Raw genomic sequence first — 14,286 nt, forward strand, 5'->3', positions numbered from 1 at the left:
TTCAGACCCTGGCTGAATCATGCAGTTTAGCTGCTGCAAAAGGAGATGTTTTCCCTGTTAATTTCCCTGGTCCTGTTTAACAGATTATATCTAATTAGGTTCTGAGATGCTGGTCAAGGTAATGAGCTCATGTAACACTTTTCTCTCATTGTCTAAACCCTTTTGGTTTTTCGGATGAATTGAACACAACACTGAGGTGATAATTCTTTTTTAATTACTGCAAGTTAATCCTCCTACAAGGACTCTGCAAACATCCAGGACTTGAGCTAGAGTATACATAGCAATTCAGCGCTTTGTAAGAGTACAGAGGTGTTAGGAGAGCCCCATCACCAGGCAGCACTGAATGTGTTAAAGGGAAGTCCTATTGACTGCTGATGTGACTGAATAGACTTGTGTTGAGTGGCTTATGTAAATAAACGTTTGTAATTATATCATCATAGGATGAACCAGCCCCCCTGCATCTTCCCCTGTGTCCAATAAGGAGAGACCCAGCTTGACACCTGCCTATATACAGGGGAAGGGAGCAAATATCCAGAACACTCATCTTTTCTCCACCACAAACAAATATTAGGTTAGTTAATAAGAGCCAGAAAGGAAGAGGTGGGTTAGTGAGAAAAAAAAAAATCAAAACACATTTTGCAGCATCCAGCTATGACTTCCAGTAAGATAGAAATGCCTGGGGAAGTGAAGACAGACCCTGCAGCACTGATGGCCTCCTTACATCTTCTGCCCTCACCCACCACAAACCTGGAGGTCAAGCACACCAAGGTAAGAGGAAACACTGCTGGGTGACATCTGAGGGAAGCCTGGATCTCATCCACTAAATACATGCACAGCTGTGACTAGTGCGGACTCACCCAGTCCATGACTTCTTACAGCTACAGTACATTCTTCTCCTCTGAGCAGAGCAGTCCTCACATAACTGAGCCGGCGATATCTCTCATATGTACTATATGCAGATCTCTCTCTGTACTACAGTAGTTACGCTGTCGCAGGTCAATGTACCAAGCTGCAGAACTCTCTGTAGTAAGCTGTAGGTCTATGTTCTAAGTTACAGCTCTCCTTTGCAACTTTACATTGGGTCCCGCAGCTGCGACTCCTTTTGCGAGGGTTGCGATCCCATTCCCCCTGATTGCGCTCCCCTGCTTCCTAATGTGTGCAGCGGACTAGACGCTGATGTTGCGTTGTACATAAGGTGTTGCGCTTTTTTTTGTTACTGTTTCTTTAAAAAGCAAGAATTCTCCCTACAGTATATTTGGGTAATGCTATACATTTGTTGCAATTTATTTTTCAGAAATGTATGTTATAGGCTTAATGCGAGATGTATAAAACTTATTTTAAAATTGTTACTTTTTTTTTTTTTACTTTGTCAGCTGGGTGGCAGAATATTGCGTCATTTGTACCTCTGTGCGGTCTGTATTTCGGATATTCTGTTCATATGCAGCACAGTATTATTTAATTCTATTTTCATAACCACAAAATAAATTATTAAACAGATGATAATATTTAACTGTACAATTACTGGTACTCGAGTTTTTGTTATATTGCGGTTTTGTTTTTTTGTTTTTGTTTTTTGCCCCTAGCATTAACTTGGAATGGCCTTTAATGAATAATTCATGAAGATTAGAGTTCCGTATCTAAACTAGTTGTAGAATTACTGTAGAACATGCCATTCCATTTCCATAATATTCAAAACAGAGTTTGTGAGTCCTGTAAATGTATTATATGACAACACTACAGGCTTCTGGGGGATGAATTATATTATAGCTCATATAACTTCTAAAACGATTTTGCCCCCATAATTCTATTCTACCATCTGCAATCAATTTGTCTGCATGGTAATTGGTAAAAATTATATCCACTGGAATCCCAAAGAAAATATGTTAACAAACTCAAGCATGAGTTAATTATTGTCTATATTAGAAATTTCTAAACTGATCTGCCCAAAACAAACTCCTTTACTATGTAAATACACACATGCATTGAAGAGCCAAGGAATATCAGGAAGCATGTGTTATTGCTGAATGCACTTCCTCCAATAGGACCCTACTTTTCACTTATTAAAAATAGAAGGAAATGAAGAGTTCTCACAATGGACACCTTTAAATAAATTATGAGCTTTGAAGTATGATATGATGATGAATCGTTATTTGAACCACACATTGCTAAAAAGGTGGTATTTATTAGGGGCTGCAGAATAAATACACTTATAACCTATTGCCAGATTTCATTAGGCTGCCTGAGGTCCTGAGAACCTGACCTGGTCTAATCCATTTTTGTGTAGAATGGTAAATGTTTAAACTAAAATAGTGTTACCTGGCAGGAAATTAAGGAAGTACCAGTTATGAGTAACAATGTACTTTGTGTCTCTTATCATGTGGTTTCCACTGAAAAATGTAGCCATTCAAAAATAGCTGCTTACATAATATACAAAATAATGAGTTGCTGAATTCCCTTTGTTAAAAAACAAAACAAATCTAAGGGGAGTATTTATCAAAGCTCAAGGAGAGAAAAATTGTGAGAAGTAAAGTGCTAGCCAATCAGCTTCTACCGTACCTTAGATTTTACAGAATATGTTTGAAAAATTAGAGTGCTGATTGGCTGGTACTTTTCTCTCACAATTTTAGCTTTGATCAATTCCCCCATAAATTTTACAGTCTAGTTTATATTCTTCACCTTGAATAAGGATATAACCCATTTCTTATTATAGGGGGGTATTTAATACAGCACAGAGAGAGATAAAGTGGAGAGATGTAAAGCATTAGACAATGGGCTTCAAAGTATTAGACAATGAGCTACATAAATAGATAAATGACTGGTTAGTGCTTTATTTCTCTCAACTTTATCTCTCTCTGTGTGTCTAGTAAACACACCATTTCAAGACCCAGATTTTGTGCCTGCCATTTTTTAATCAGGCAGTAATAGGTAATGCAAAATTGGCCTTGTTTTGCATTAAATATTATTGCTCCTTTAAATTTGACAGTCTAAAAGCTAAGGTTTTGAAAATCCATTGCTTAGTTACAGGGGTTCCGAAACTTTCTTGACCAGAAAGAATATCAGCATTTTGTTCAAGGCCCCCGTAGTCAAAAAGTTTCTTATGGATACTTAAATAAATAAAGTAAATTGTGCTTAACTGTCACCCTCAGGTTCAGTTATTTGGTGAGGAACATAGCTGTGGTTATTATAATTGTCCAAAGAATATATGATTGGCCGCACCACCACTGGTTTTGCCTATCACTTTGAGCATAAATAATAAGTTGTTTGGGAACCATTGGCTTAGTAAATATACAATATGCCTGCTATCGCAATTTCAAGTGAAGCTCATGTTTTGTATAGAGCCCTACTTTGATTATCCTGTATTCTGCATAATTATATAGTACAAACATTCTGTTTTTCAGTTTCAACTATATAATTTTATTAAGTTTGCTTAATTAAACAATGAAGAATTTCAGTTATTTTAAGATGTCTCTTGACCAACATTGTAAAATAAAAAAATTCATGAATAAAGCAGAATGCAGTGACATTCCCAAACTGCACAGCATGGCTGAACATGGTACGTAGGTATCGCATACGCATCAGTAGAATGTTTATAGCTAAATATGCATGTATTTATTACCATTAAGTTATATAATGGCAACATATTGTATCCTATTTATCCATATTAAAACCAGACCAGGTAATAACACAGACACATTTAAAAGCCTTATTCTGTTTCATACATATTTATGGGCTATTCATTATGAGCTATTACAGTGGGTTGCCAACTGTGTTTCCATAGGAGTTGAAACAATTGCCATTTTAATATGGGCAATAACCGTTTTAGGTCAACCGAGGAAATATCTGTAGTAGGTAAAGGGATTTGTAAAGCTATAGTGAACATTTTATATAATATTACAGAAAACACTTTAGGTTACAACTCAGTACTTCCATTGATATTGCAAAATCTAAAATTATGTAGAGACAATAAGTTGAAATGTATAATGTTGGTGGTCACCAACAGTCGTGTGCTTGACAAGAGCCTATGATCTTGAATGGCCTACAGAGAGTAAACTGCAGGTTAAAGGTTCCATAATCATCTCTGGATATTCAATCCCTTTCTGTACTGCAATGAAACAAAGGCAGTTATTGATAGTTTTCACCATGAGTTTTGAATCAACCTCATGTTGTAAACATCAATAACACAATTTTTGCTGTAAATTGTATAGGTATAAATTATGTAAATGTAAAATATAGGTAGAAATTATGTATAAATGATGCTGTAAATTGTATTCTATATATGGAACCTACATAATGATGTAATGACTGATCCAGCCAGTTGGTTTAAATGTTACATGTGGCAGAACACATCTACTAGCACAAAGGCTTAATGATTAAAGAGCAGCAATGTTTTTTCTGCTTGATACATAAATTTAAACTGAAATTGATTTTGTTTTTATGATCAACCCAAATCACCAGCTATAAGACTAAATGGTCTTTAGGGATTTGAAAAACGGTGAACCTCCAATAACCGTATTTGACTTTAACTGGACCTGTGGTGAATTTACTACTTGATTAATGGATGAAATTAGTAACACATATAGTACATGATAACTGCCTAGAATTGCATTAAATTAACCTCCACAAATGGATACTTATTGGAGCACTTTTAAAAGAATGTTATGTGGCTGCAAGGGGGGTAAAGGTGGCGGTCGTAATTAATACAGCCATTCATGCTGGTAGGCACTTCTACCATCTGGGTGAAAAATGTCCCAGATTAATTCTACAATGGTAGTTTTAAATCTCTAGTAATTATTTGTCATTGTGTTTGCAACACTGAACGTAATTCTGTCACATAAACAGCAGGGAGATCAGTGTGGATTTTGCACAAGGATGGCCCCCCAACCACCCTTGCGGTTGTATAAAGAAGCTGAACTATTTAATGAACATAAATAAACCAGAGACCTGGTTTAAATATATTCTCAAGCATTTTCGTGATGATCATAGTGGTGGAAATGCAATCTTAAATGTATATTAAAAGAAAAATACTAAATTATATCTTTATCACTGTTGACTTTCTAGGTCTCTACACAAACTATAAACGTAAATTGAGAAGCTTTTTCATGAAGATAATTCATTCAAGATATCGTGTGTAGTCTAGATAATATTATACTTGAATTTGGCTGTAATATGAAGATGGATAAAATATTATACTTCTGTAAAGAGGACTGTCCAGTGTAAACAAGTTGTATCCATTTCTATGAATTCCTATTAACCTGGTAGGAAGCCAGAGCTTAAGAATGGTTTCAATTAGGTTGGTTATTTGTGTAGCTTAGCTTAATGTAGATTAATCTGTACTTAATTTAGATCCTTCCACCAGAAACAACAAACTGATAAAATAGTATAGCCAATGGTTAAGCGCTGGTGCTATGTTGTCCCCATGGCTGAATATTGCAATGGGATGAAATGAATGACAGCAGCGGCATTTTGCAAGAAGCAAATGTTTCATAATGACTTCTGATGCTGGGTGGTGGCCCCATTTTATCCACATAGCAGCATCTTCCGTATACTACCTTTCTTCTATGTAGAGAGCTTCCTGTATGCATTTTCTCTATACTGAGGTGTGTTTGTTAATTCAATGTAGTATTTAACAACCTTAAAATGTAAAGGAAGAAACTTCCTTTATAAAAGTAACAATTATAAGAGGAAGAAAAAGGTGCTTACTGGTCATGTGTTGAGTTTTGGAAGCCATGTGCTTGGTGAGAACCAGTATATAACTATAACTGAGCCATTAGTGTTCTTATTCAGAAGATGTCTATTGTAGAAACCTAGATAAGCATTTGGCCCATCTAGTCTGTCCCTTGTTTAACCATATTGTTGCTTCAAACATTATTTGATCCTTAGGTCTCTGTAAAACTAGCCTTATTTCTATCCTATGCATGTTTACATTGTTCTACTGTCTTAGTCTCTACCGCCTATGATGGGAGCCTATTCCACGTGTCCACTAACCTTTTGGTGGAGTGATCTGTAATATTTACTTGAGTCCGCCTGTATAAAACTTCTGAAATGTATAACACGTCTAAAGCTGAACCACTTGTTTTGCTTCATTGACAACCAATTTTGCTGCCACTGATATAGTCACACACTACACATAAAATACAAGAACTTTTATGAAATGGCTCATAAAGTAGACAGATCAACATGGCTGCAATATGATAGAGGGCTAGGAGATAATAGCAACCGTTTTAAAATAAATAAATGTGAATACCCTCTACCCAAATGGCAAACATAGAGACTCTGTTACCCCTGTCACCTACCAGCTGTGACTTTCAAACTTCTGACACCTCTTTGAGATTACGGAATGGACAACTATCATAGGCATCCACTTTACACTCCCTATACAGAGCCATGGTGTCAGAGTGCTCAAATTTAACTGTTCTTGCACCTTTAACTGAAGAAATGTAAAGGTTAGAAAGAACCAAGGTGGTATATCCTAGCTAGTGTTGGGTAGGGAGGGGGGGGGGGGGGCTGTATGTGGGTTCAGGGGTTGATTCCAGACATTGCACCAAATCATATGGGGTGTACTAGTGTTCATTCTAGCACCCGCCATATTTGAAAACCCATGCAGTTCCTCTTCCCTGCCTGGGGTGTCGCTGTTTGCTGTGGTGTTTCCAGAACAGGTCTGGTTTGCATATCAGTGCTGATATACAGACCACACTGTGCTAGAAGCACTACAGCAGACAGCAACACCCCAGGCAGGGAAGAGGAACTGCATGGGTTTTCAAATATGGCAGGTACTAGAATGAACACTAGTGTACTTTTCCTTATTTCTCAAATTCTGCTGTTTTTTTGTTATTAATGCTTGTAAGTAAATGCTACCATGTACAATTTAGCTCTAAGTTTGTAGAACTATATAAGTATGTAATTGTTAACTTGTTCTACCCTTGTTGCAACTTTGTCACCTGATCTTCAAACAAAGAACCTCATTCTCGTTTACTTTGAGCGAAAAATGGTTACACATCATATTTTTTTTTCTTCAGTCTGCTGTAGTTAGGTAATAACTGAAAATCTAATAAAATTATATAACTAACGTAGCATTTGTAAGCCTACTATTTAGCTGGTCTGGGGGTATATGCGAATATGTCCCCTTGCTACCCTGCTCACAGATGCGCAGTTGAACTGAAAAACTGGAATTCCATTTTTCAGTTTTAAGTATGTAAAAAAAAATGTATATAAACTACAATATGAAATAATGATTTATTTGTATAATGTGTTTAGATTTATTTTCTCTTATTGCAGTGTCATCTTATGTGTACTCAGCTTTAGCATAAAAATTCTACTTTAAGTATAACGCTCCCGTGGGCATTGCATCGCACAGTACAAAAAGTATGTGCTGCACATACTTTTTGTACTGCCCGCGGATCACAACGCATGCAAAACGCATGCATTGCGATGCAATGCGCCCAATAATGCGTCGCATTGCACGCTCCTATCGCAGCGTGTATGGGGACCTTTACCTAACACTGGCAATAACTGTAAATCTGGGATTGCATGCTAAGAAGTATAAAATAGTAAAAACACGAAGGAAACTTTAAATAATTAATGAACATAAATAAGCCAGAGACCTGGTTTAAATATATTCTCAAGCATTTCTTAATGATCATAGTGGTGGAAATGCAATCTTAAATGTATATTAAAAGAAAAATACTAAATTATATCTTTATCACTGTTGACTTTCTAGGTCTCTACACAAACTATAAACGTAAATTGAGAAGCTTTATCATGAAGATAATTCATTCAAGATATCGTGTGTAGTCTAGATAATATTATACTTGAATTTGGCTGTAATATGAAGATGGATAAAATATTATACTTCTGTAAAGAGGACTGTCCAGTGTAAACAAGTTGTATCAATTTCTATGAATTCATATTAACCTGGTAGGAAGCCAGAGCTTAAGAATGGTTTCAATTAGGTTGGTTATTTGTGTAGCTTAGCTTAATGTAGATTAATCTGTACTTAATTTAGATCCTTCCACCACAACAACAGCATATGAGAGAGAGAGAGAGAGAGAGAGAGAGAGAGAGAGAGAGAGAGATCCAGGGATAGCTCTACCTTCAAAATTTGTAGTAAAAATATGTTCCTACTGTATATGTTACTATGTGATTCCACATTCTGGGCCAGATGAGCCAAGCTTCAAAAATGTATCAAGTGAAAGTTATAAACAACCAGCAAATCAGCTCCTAACTGTCATTTTAGTGGCTGGGTTTTAAAAATGACAGGAGCTGATTGGCTGGTTGTTTACCAATCTCTACTTTGAAGATTGGTGCATCTGGCCCTGTACCTTGATTCCTTTCAAGGGGGCTCTTTATTAACTAAAGAAAAGTTCTGTCTGAACACTTTGTTTCTGTCGGAGGTGGAGATTATCCTGCTCATTCACTGGCCAAACAGGTCTTGCATGCTCAGATCCCGGATCCCATCATACTTGCCTGATGAAGCAGTATGGTAACTCTTACCGCTGCTGTCCAGTCTCGCTGTGACAAATGAGCGTTGCTCAGTAACCTTGGGAAAATGTATAATAGAGATAGGTTTGTTAAGCTGAGACAGAAATGTAGCAAATTTGCCATGTATTAGTAAATGAGCTCATGGACGTAGTAGCAATATATTGTACCATTTGAAGGCGGTCCACGAAAAGAGAGGGATGTTATTCAGTTCCTTTTATCTAAATCCTTTTTCTTGTAGACTTATTGGGTGAGATTTAATAGGATGAGAAAATCAAAAAGTGAGAGATTCGGTAAGAAATCTCCAAGTTTTTTTTAAAGCGGCAATCATTTACACTGCAAAACCAGTTTGCTTTTGCAGTGTAAATGATTGCCGCTTTAAAAAAAACCCTGGAGATTTCTTACCAAATCTCTTGCATTCTGAATCTCTCACCCTATTAAATCGCACCCATTATGTTTTCTGTGTCGTGCAAATTAATTTTCCAAAATTCTAAATTGTAAAAGATTTACTAAGGAAAACAATTTTACATCTGGAGAAAGCAAATCCTACATTTTATACACGCTGCTTTAAACTTGGATTCTACTAGCACATTTCTAAACCAATGTTTATAGCCTTGTTCTCAATGAAAATACTGTAAGTGGTTTGATTAAACAATCCGTCTAATTTCAAACCAAGCATAGAAAAACATTTGTATGCAGTGCTTGCCTTTTCAAATGTTTGCCCCCTGTGGCTTTGAAAACAAACAGTACAGGCCTCCCTCTGTCTTGTGGGATGCTGTCTGTAAATGGCACCAAATGTCTCCCAAACTGCATATAGAGAACCAAACTTGGCTCATTGAAACAAGGCATATCTGACATTGCCTAATGTTCCTTACATGATGGACAGCCTATGATGACGAATGACATTACACAGGACTAAGCCTTGTCTTTCTTTTCTGTTATAATTGTGTGAAGACTTTTGAGCTAATCTACTATGTGCAGTTCTAAGCAGACAATTAAAGGAGAGCAAAAATAGATAAAAATGATCAGCTTTTAAATCATGCTGACATCTAAAGCAAGAGTGTTTTGGCATCTACAGTATTGTAAGCAGCATTTAAACACGGAACAATGCCGATGTTGGTCCAGAATCGATTTTATTGGGTTCCCCCCGTATAACTGATGCAACGCTGTATAATGGCTAGGGGAAAATTAATGGCAGTGTTTGTAACTCTACTGGTGATTACCCTTAAATGGTCTGTAAAGTAAAGTAAATAATAAAAAAAAAATAAGTTTTAATTCCAAATTCTGGTTTTAACTGCACAGGTGACGAGTGTCAGGAAATGGGCCATTGGATTATTTACATGCCTCTTGGTACAAGTTATTTTAGAAAAGGAAGTTGCTATTGGGTAACAGCTGTGTTTTATTTTTAAGCTTCCCTAATGCATGATTTTATTTTTTCACTTTCTTTATTAGACTTTTTGTACACAACAGAGTTCACACTTATTACAATTTCACACATACTCCAATAAAAATTTTTTGGAAAGTCCATGGTTATAAGTCCTGGTATCCAGCTCAGAAAGCCCAGTGACTACCACTGAACATCTATCTATACAGAAACATGGAATTTGACAGCAGATAAGAACCACTTGGCCTGTCTAGTATGCCCATGTGTATATACATACTTAAACACTATGGATAATATGTCGGGAGCCAGCATATTTTTATAGATCCCTAAGTACCGATGGAAACCCCACACAAGTATGGGGAGAATATACAGTACAGGGCCATTGTGGCAATCGAACCTCAATGCAGTGAGGCAGTAATGCTAACTATCTATCGTAAATACACACATATTCTCTGCAAAGTGCTTTGGCATATGTATGTGCTCTGAAAATAAATGTTCATACATAGTATTAAATATGTCTCTGGTGCTTTAAAATCAAAAAGCTGCGAGAAGTAAGACTGATCAACGACCATTGCATTCTCCATCTATTGACCTATTTGCAGGGTTTTCAAAGCTGGCGCTGCTAGTAGTAGAGAACAATGTGGGGGTACAATACATTTTGTCATCGTAAGCTAAAGTCTATCCTTCATTTTCCGTATGTCTTCTTCCCTTCTAGGTTCTCAAGTTATGATTATGTTATTGCACTAATGCATTCATTTTGACCACTAGCATGCAAATCGATGTTCTGCAGAGAATAACGCTACCTGCATTGCACTTGGATATGTTTTAAAACTACTACACAGCAATTTTTTTTTTTTTTTACATTTTAGAACAGGAAGCTGATTTTAATTCCACAAGATTAGTGGAAGTGATATGTAAAGAACCAAACCCTGTTTTACATTGAGCTTGGTCTGGATACTCTCAGTAACAAGCACTTAGGAGGATGCAGAAAATTATACCATCTCTCAGCAATATCAAATGAAGAATGTAAATCATCATTGTAACAATAGCACATCATTTTTACAACTGCTTTTAAAAAAGGAAATTAGATCTTATGTTGCCACCACCTGTTGAAGTGTGTTTTAAATGAATCTTCCCTGTACCCTACACCAGGTTTATGTGAACTGCACTGTGATGAAATTATAGCTTGTCCTGGGAGGATATATGTGGACTGTTTTTTTTTCATCTTTTAATTTACTGTCGCTATATCGAAGTACATTTAGGAAGTGTATGAAGAAAGATAATCTGGTTTCTGATTCTATAAGAAAATAACCCTTGCACCTCACAAGGACCTGCTGTAGTTAATCAATTACTTTTATTTTTCTTTAAATATGTGTACTTATTGCTGAATTAAGCTGTAAAAACATCAGGACTGATTTATAGTAAAAAGTCAGCTTTAATTAACGCTGAATCCAGGGGAATGGGGATAGTGGATGGCTTTTCCTATTGAATTTGAACAATGGGCTCTCGGGGGTATGTGGCATGATTTACATGGAAACAAGCCGAGCTTCTCTAAGGGTCCTTATTTCTTTGTGATGCAACAGTCAGTGATGGCTATATATATTCTCCAGATGGGATGATTTCATGTCATAGTTTATCTGATTTACAGACTGCCCTTGGACCGCACTCTATAAATTAGAGTGTGGTGGTGGGGAAACTAATTTAAGCTTTGCAGGGATTCCTTGTGTTTTCTCGCAGTGCGTCATCACTTGTCCACTACATGGCATTTTTATGAAGTGACCATAATGAAAGTCAGATTAAATGCACAGGGGTATATACATTTAATCGACAAGCATCAGTTTGTATAGCTGGAAGAATTCTATATATGCCTATAAAAGCCCCAAGTGAATGCAAATTTATTACAAAAGAATGTGTGCATTTTTTTGGTATGGATGTCTGCAGACTGGTACTACCCGACACAGAACACTTAAGACATTCAAAAGTGAGTTATTTAAGTGTAAAGGTTTTTCCTTGTAAATTCAACAGCTGCTGCTCTTCAAGACTTGAAGCTGTTCCAGAATGTTAGATAAGGTACTATGTGCACACTGGAGTACATGGTATGAGTTTGCACCTAATTTAAATGTGATCAACTTGTATTCATAAGAAATTAAAGGAATAACTTTGAGTTTAAAAAGAAAACTTGACGATCTCCAATTTTAGAACAGCTGGGATCCTTCTTGCTGCAGTAAAATGTTAAATGGCAGTTAATACAGCAAAGGGAGGAGGAGGAGGAGGAGGAGGGTGGTGTATTAAATACCATACAATAATGAGCTATATGATGATTAAGAGAATAACATTGTCAACCATAGCTATACACCTGGCATGCTTTAGGGTAAATTAACTAAGATGGGAGATCTATTGAAGATGGGATGTTGCCCATAGCAACTAGGGAGGCCAATCCCGGGATCGGGATCGGCGGGATCCCGGGATTTTGGCCTAAAATTGCCGGGATTTGAATCCCGGGATTGAAGCTTCCAATCCCAGGATTCCGGGATTAGTAACCCCATTAGTTTTGGTTTAAAGCCGGGCAGCACTGAGCACCAGAATATGGCTCAGACGCTGCCCGGCTGACTGTTTCTTACCCCCGGTGCTGCTGTCGGGAGTTGGGAGGGACTGAGTGCTGTGCTGACAAGCATGGCGGCGCCCAGGCTGCGCAGCGTGAACCCTGACATCACGTCACGCTGTACAGCCCGGCCGCTGCTCTGCCTGTCAGCACAGCACACTGTCCCAAAGCCGGACAGACGCCCAATGTGCCAACCCCAGCCTTCCGCCCACCCGCCGGAGATAGCCGTCCTGCTGCTGCCCTGTCACCACAACCCCCGCCGCCGTAAGTGACAGTGCGGGGGGCAGCTTTAGGAGAAATTTATATTGTCATCTGGGGGGGGGGGGGGGGCGTTTTTTTTTTTATTAGGGAGGCCAATCCCGGGATCCCGGGAATCCCGGGATTGAGCATTTTTCAATCCCGAATCCCGGCATCCCTAATAGCAACCAATCACATTCTTATTAATTTACCACCTTCTAGAAGATAATAGATATAATCTGGTTGCTATGGGCAATTCAGACCTGATCACAGGGCAAATTTGTTCTCAAAATGGACAAAACCATGTGCACTGCAGGTGGGGCAAATGTAACATGTGCAAATCTAATTCTTTCTGCACATGTTACATTTGCCCCACCTGCAGTGCGCATGGTTTAGCCCATTTTGAGAACAAATTTGCCCTGCCATTAATTCATCCTCATTCAGATTTGAAGATGGCCATAGTTAAGGACAGGTGACTTAATTAGTGTCTAACTTTTATGTAGATTTAACCATCGGTCCTCAAACCTGGATGTTACTGAAACCTGGGCTGTTAGTGTGCCCTGAAGACCAAGGTTGGAAAATACTGCTCTATACTGCAGCCTCAACCAAGTGATGTCACATTTTACTGGAGTCTTTACTACAGCTACAGTACATGTGGAGCTAACAAATGTGTTATTGTGCGGTACTGTGCACTGCAAAGTACAGGACAAATAAGAGATAAAGGAGTTTAATGTATTGTATGGGATTGATGTATAAACTCCCAAGTCAACTCTGGAATCCATAGAAACTAAACCTGCACTATTTGGTCTGACAGGTTCATTTATTATTAAAAAAATAAAAACGATAAAAGTGTAACCCTAAAGTGTGTCACTTATAGAATTTTTAAAAACTGAACATTACTGGTATAGCTGGAGTAAAGTCTTGCTGTAATAAATACTGTACAAAAATGATCCCTTTGCTAAGAAACTTTTTTCTTTCCTTTTTGTCATTAATGAGCATTATTTTAACTGGCTCACGTGATCATTCTGAGCCAATGGACTTGAAGCCAGCAGCTTGATGTCACCAGGAAATTATGGAACACATAGCATGATCCGACCAGTACATATGGTGTTCATGATTTTATACTCTGAGCAGGGCTGTAATAATCTTGGCATATTAAGGGGGGTCTTAAATCTCCCGCCGGTATTCCCGATGGGGGAAATAGCGGCGGAACCCTATTAAATGCTGTCTTTCCTGATGGCATTGAACAGGGATCTTGGCAGAAAGGGGCCCGACTTTAGAAGCAGTTGGGCCTGTTTGTGGATTGTCGAGCTCCCAGCCGTAGCTCAAAGATCCATGGCTGTTCTCGTGGCCATACTCCCTATTCGTCAGGCAGGACATCAAATCCTGTGTGCCGATTCTTCGTATAGCTGGCCAAAAACAGGACAGGGTCACAGCTATCTGGCCAGCTCAACAGTCTTGGCAGCCGACAGTCGTGACCCGGGATTGAATATCCCCCTAAAAGTGACTATTGGAGGGTAAAAAGAAATAGCAAACTATCAGTGTTGGTGGTTCAGCTATCTGTTTAATCTATGCAAAAGTTGGTAGG

General features: G+C 37.9%; 1 protein-coding gene across 1 annotated transcript in view; it reads left to right on the forward strand.

The window, feature by feature from the left end:
* Window positions 1-510: 510 nt before the first annotated feature.
* Window positions 511-14,286, forward strand: part of ALDH1A2 (aldehyde dehydrogenase 1 family member A2) — a 42,699-nt gene continuing 28,923 nt past the window's right edge. Inside the window, exon 1 of the mRNA XM_083183825.1 lies at window positions 511-768. Within this exon, the coding sequence (XP_083039951.1) occupies window positions 652-768 (117 nt within the window). The 5' untranslated portion in view covers window positions 511-651. The remainder of the gene's footprint in view (window positions 769-14,286) is intronic.

This window comes from Crinia signifera, chromosome 4 (genome assembly GCF_055691185.1).
Source record: "Crinia signifera chromosome 4, ASM5569118v1, whole genome shotgun sequence".
NCBI lineage: Eukaryota > Metazoa > Chordata > Amphibia > Anura > Myobatrachidae > Crinia > Crinia signifera.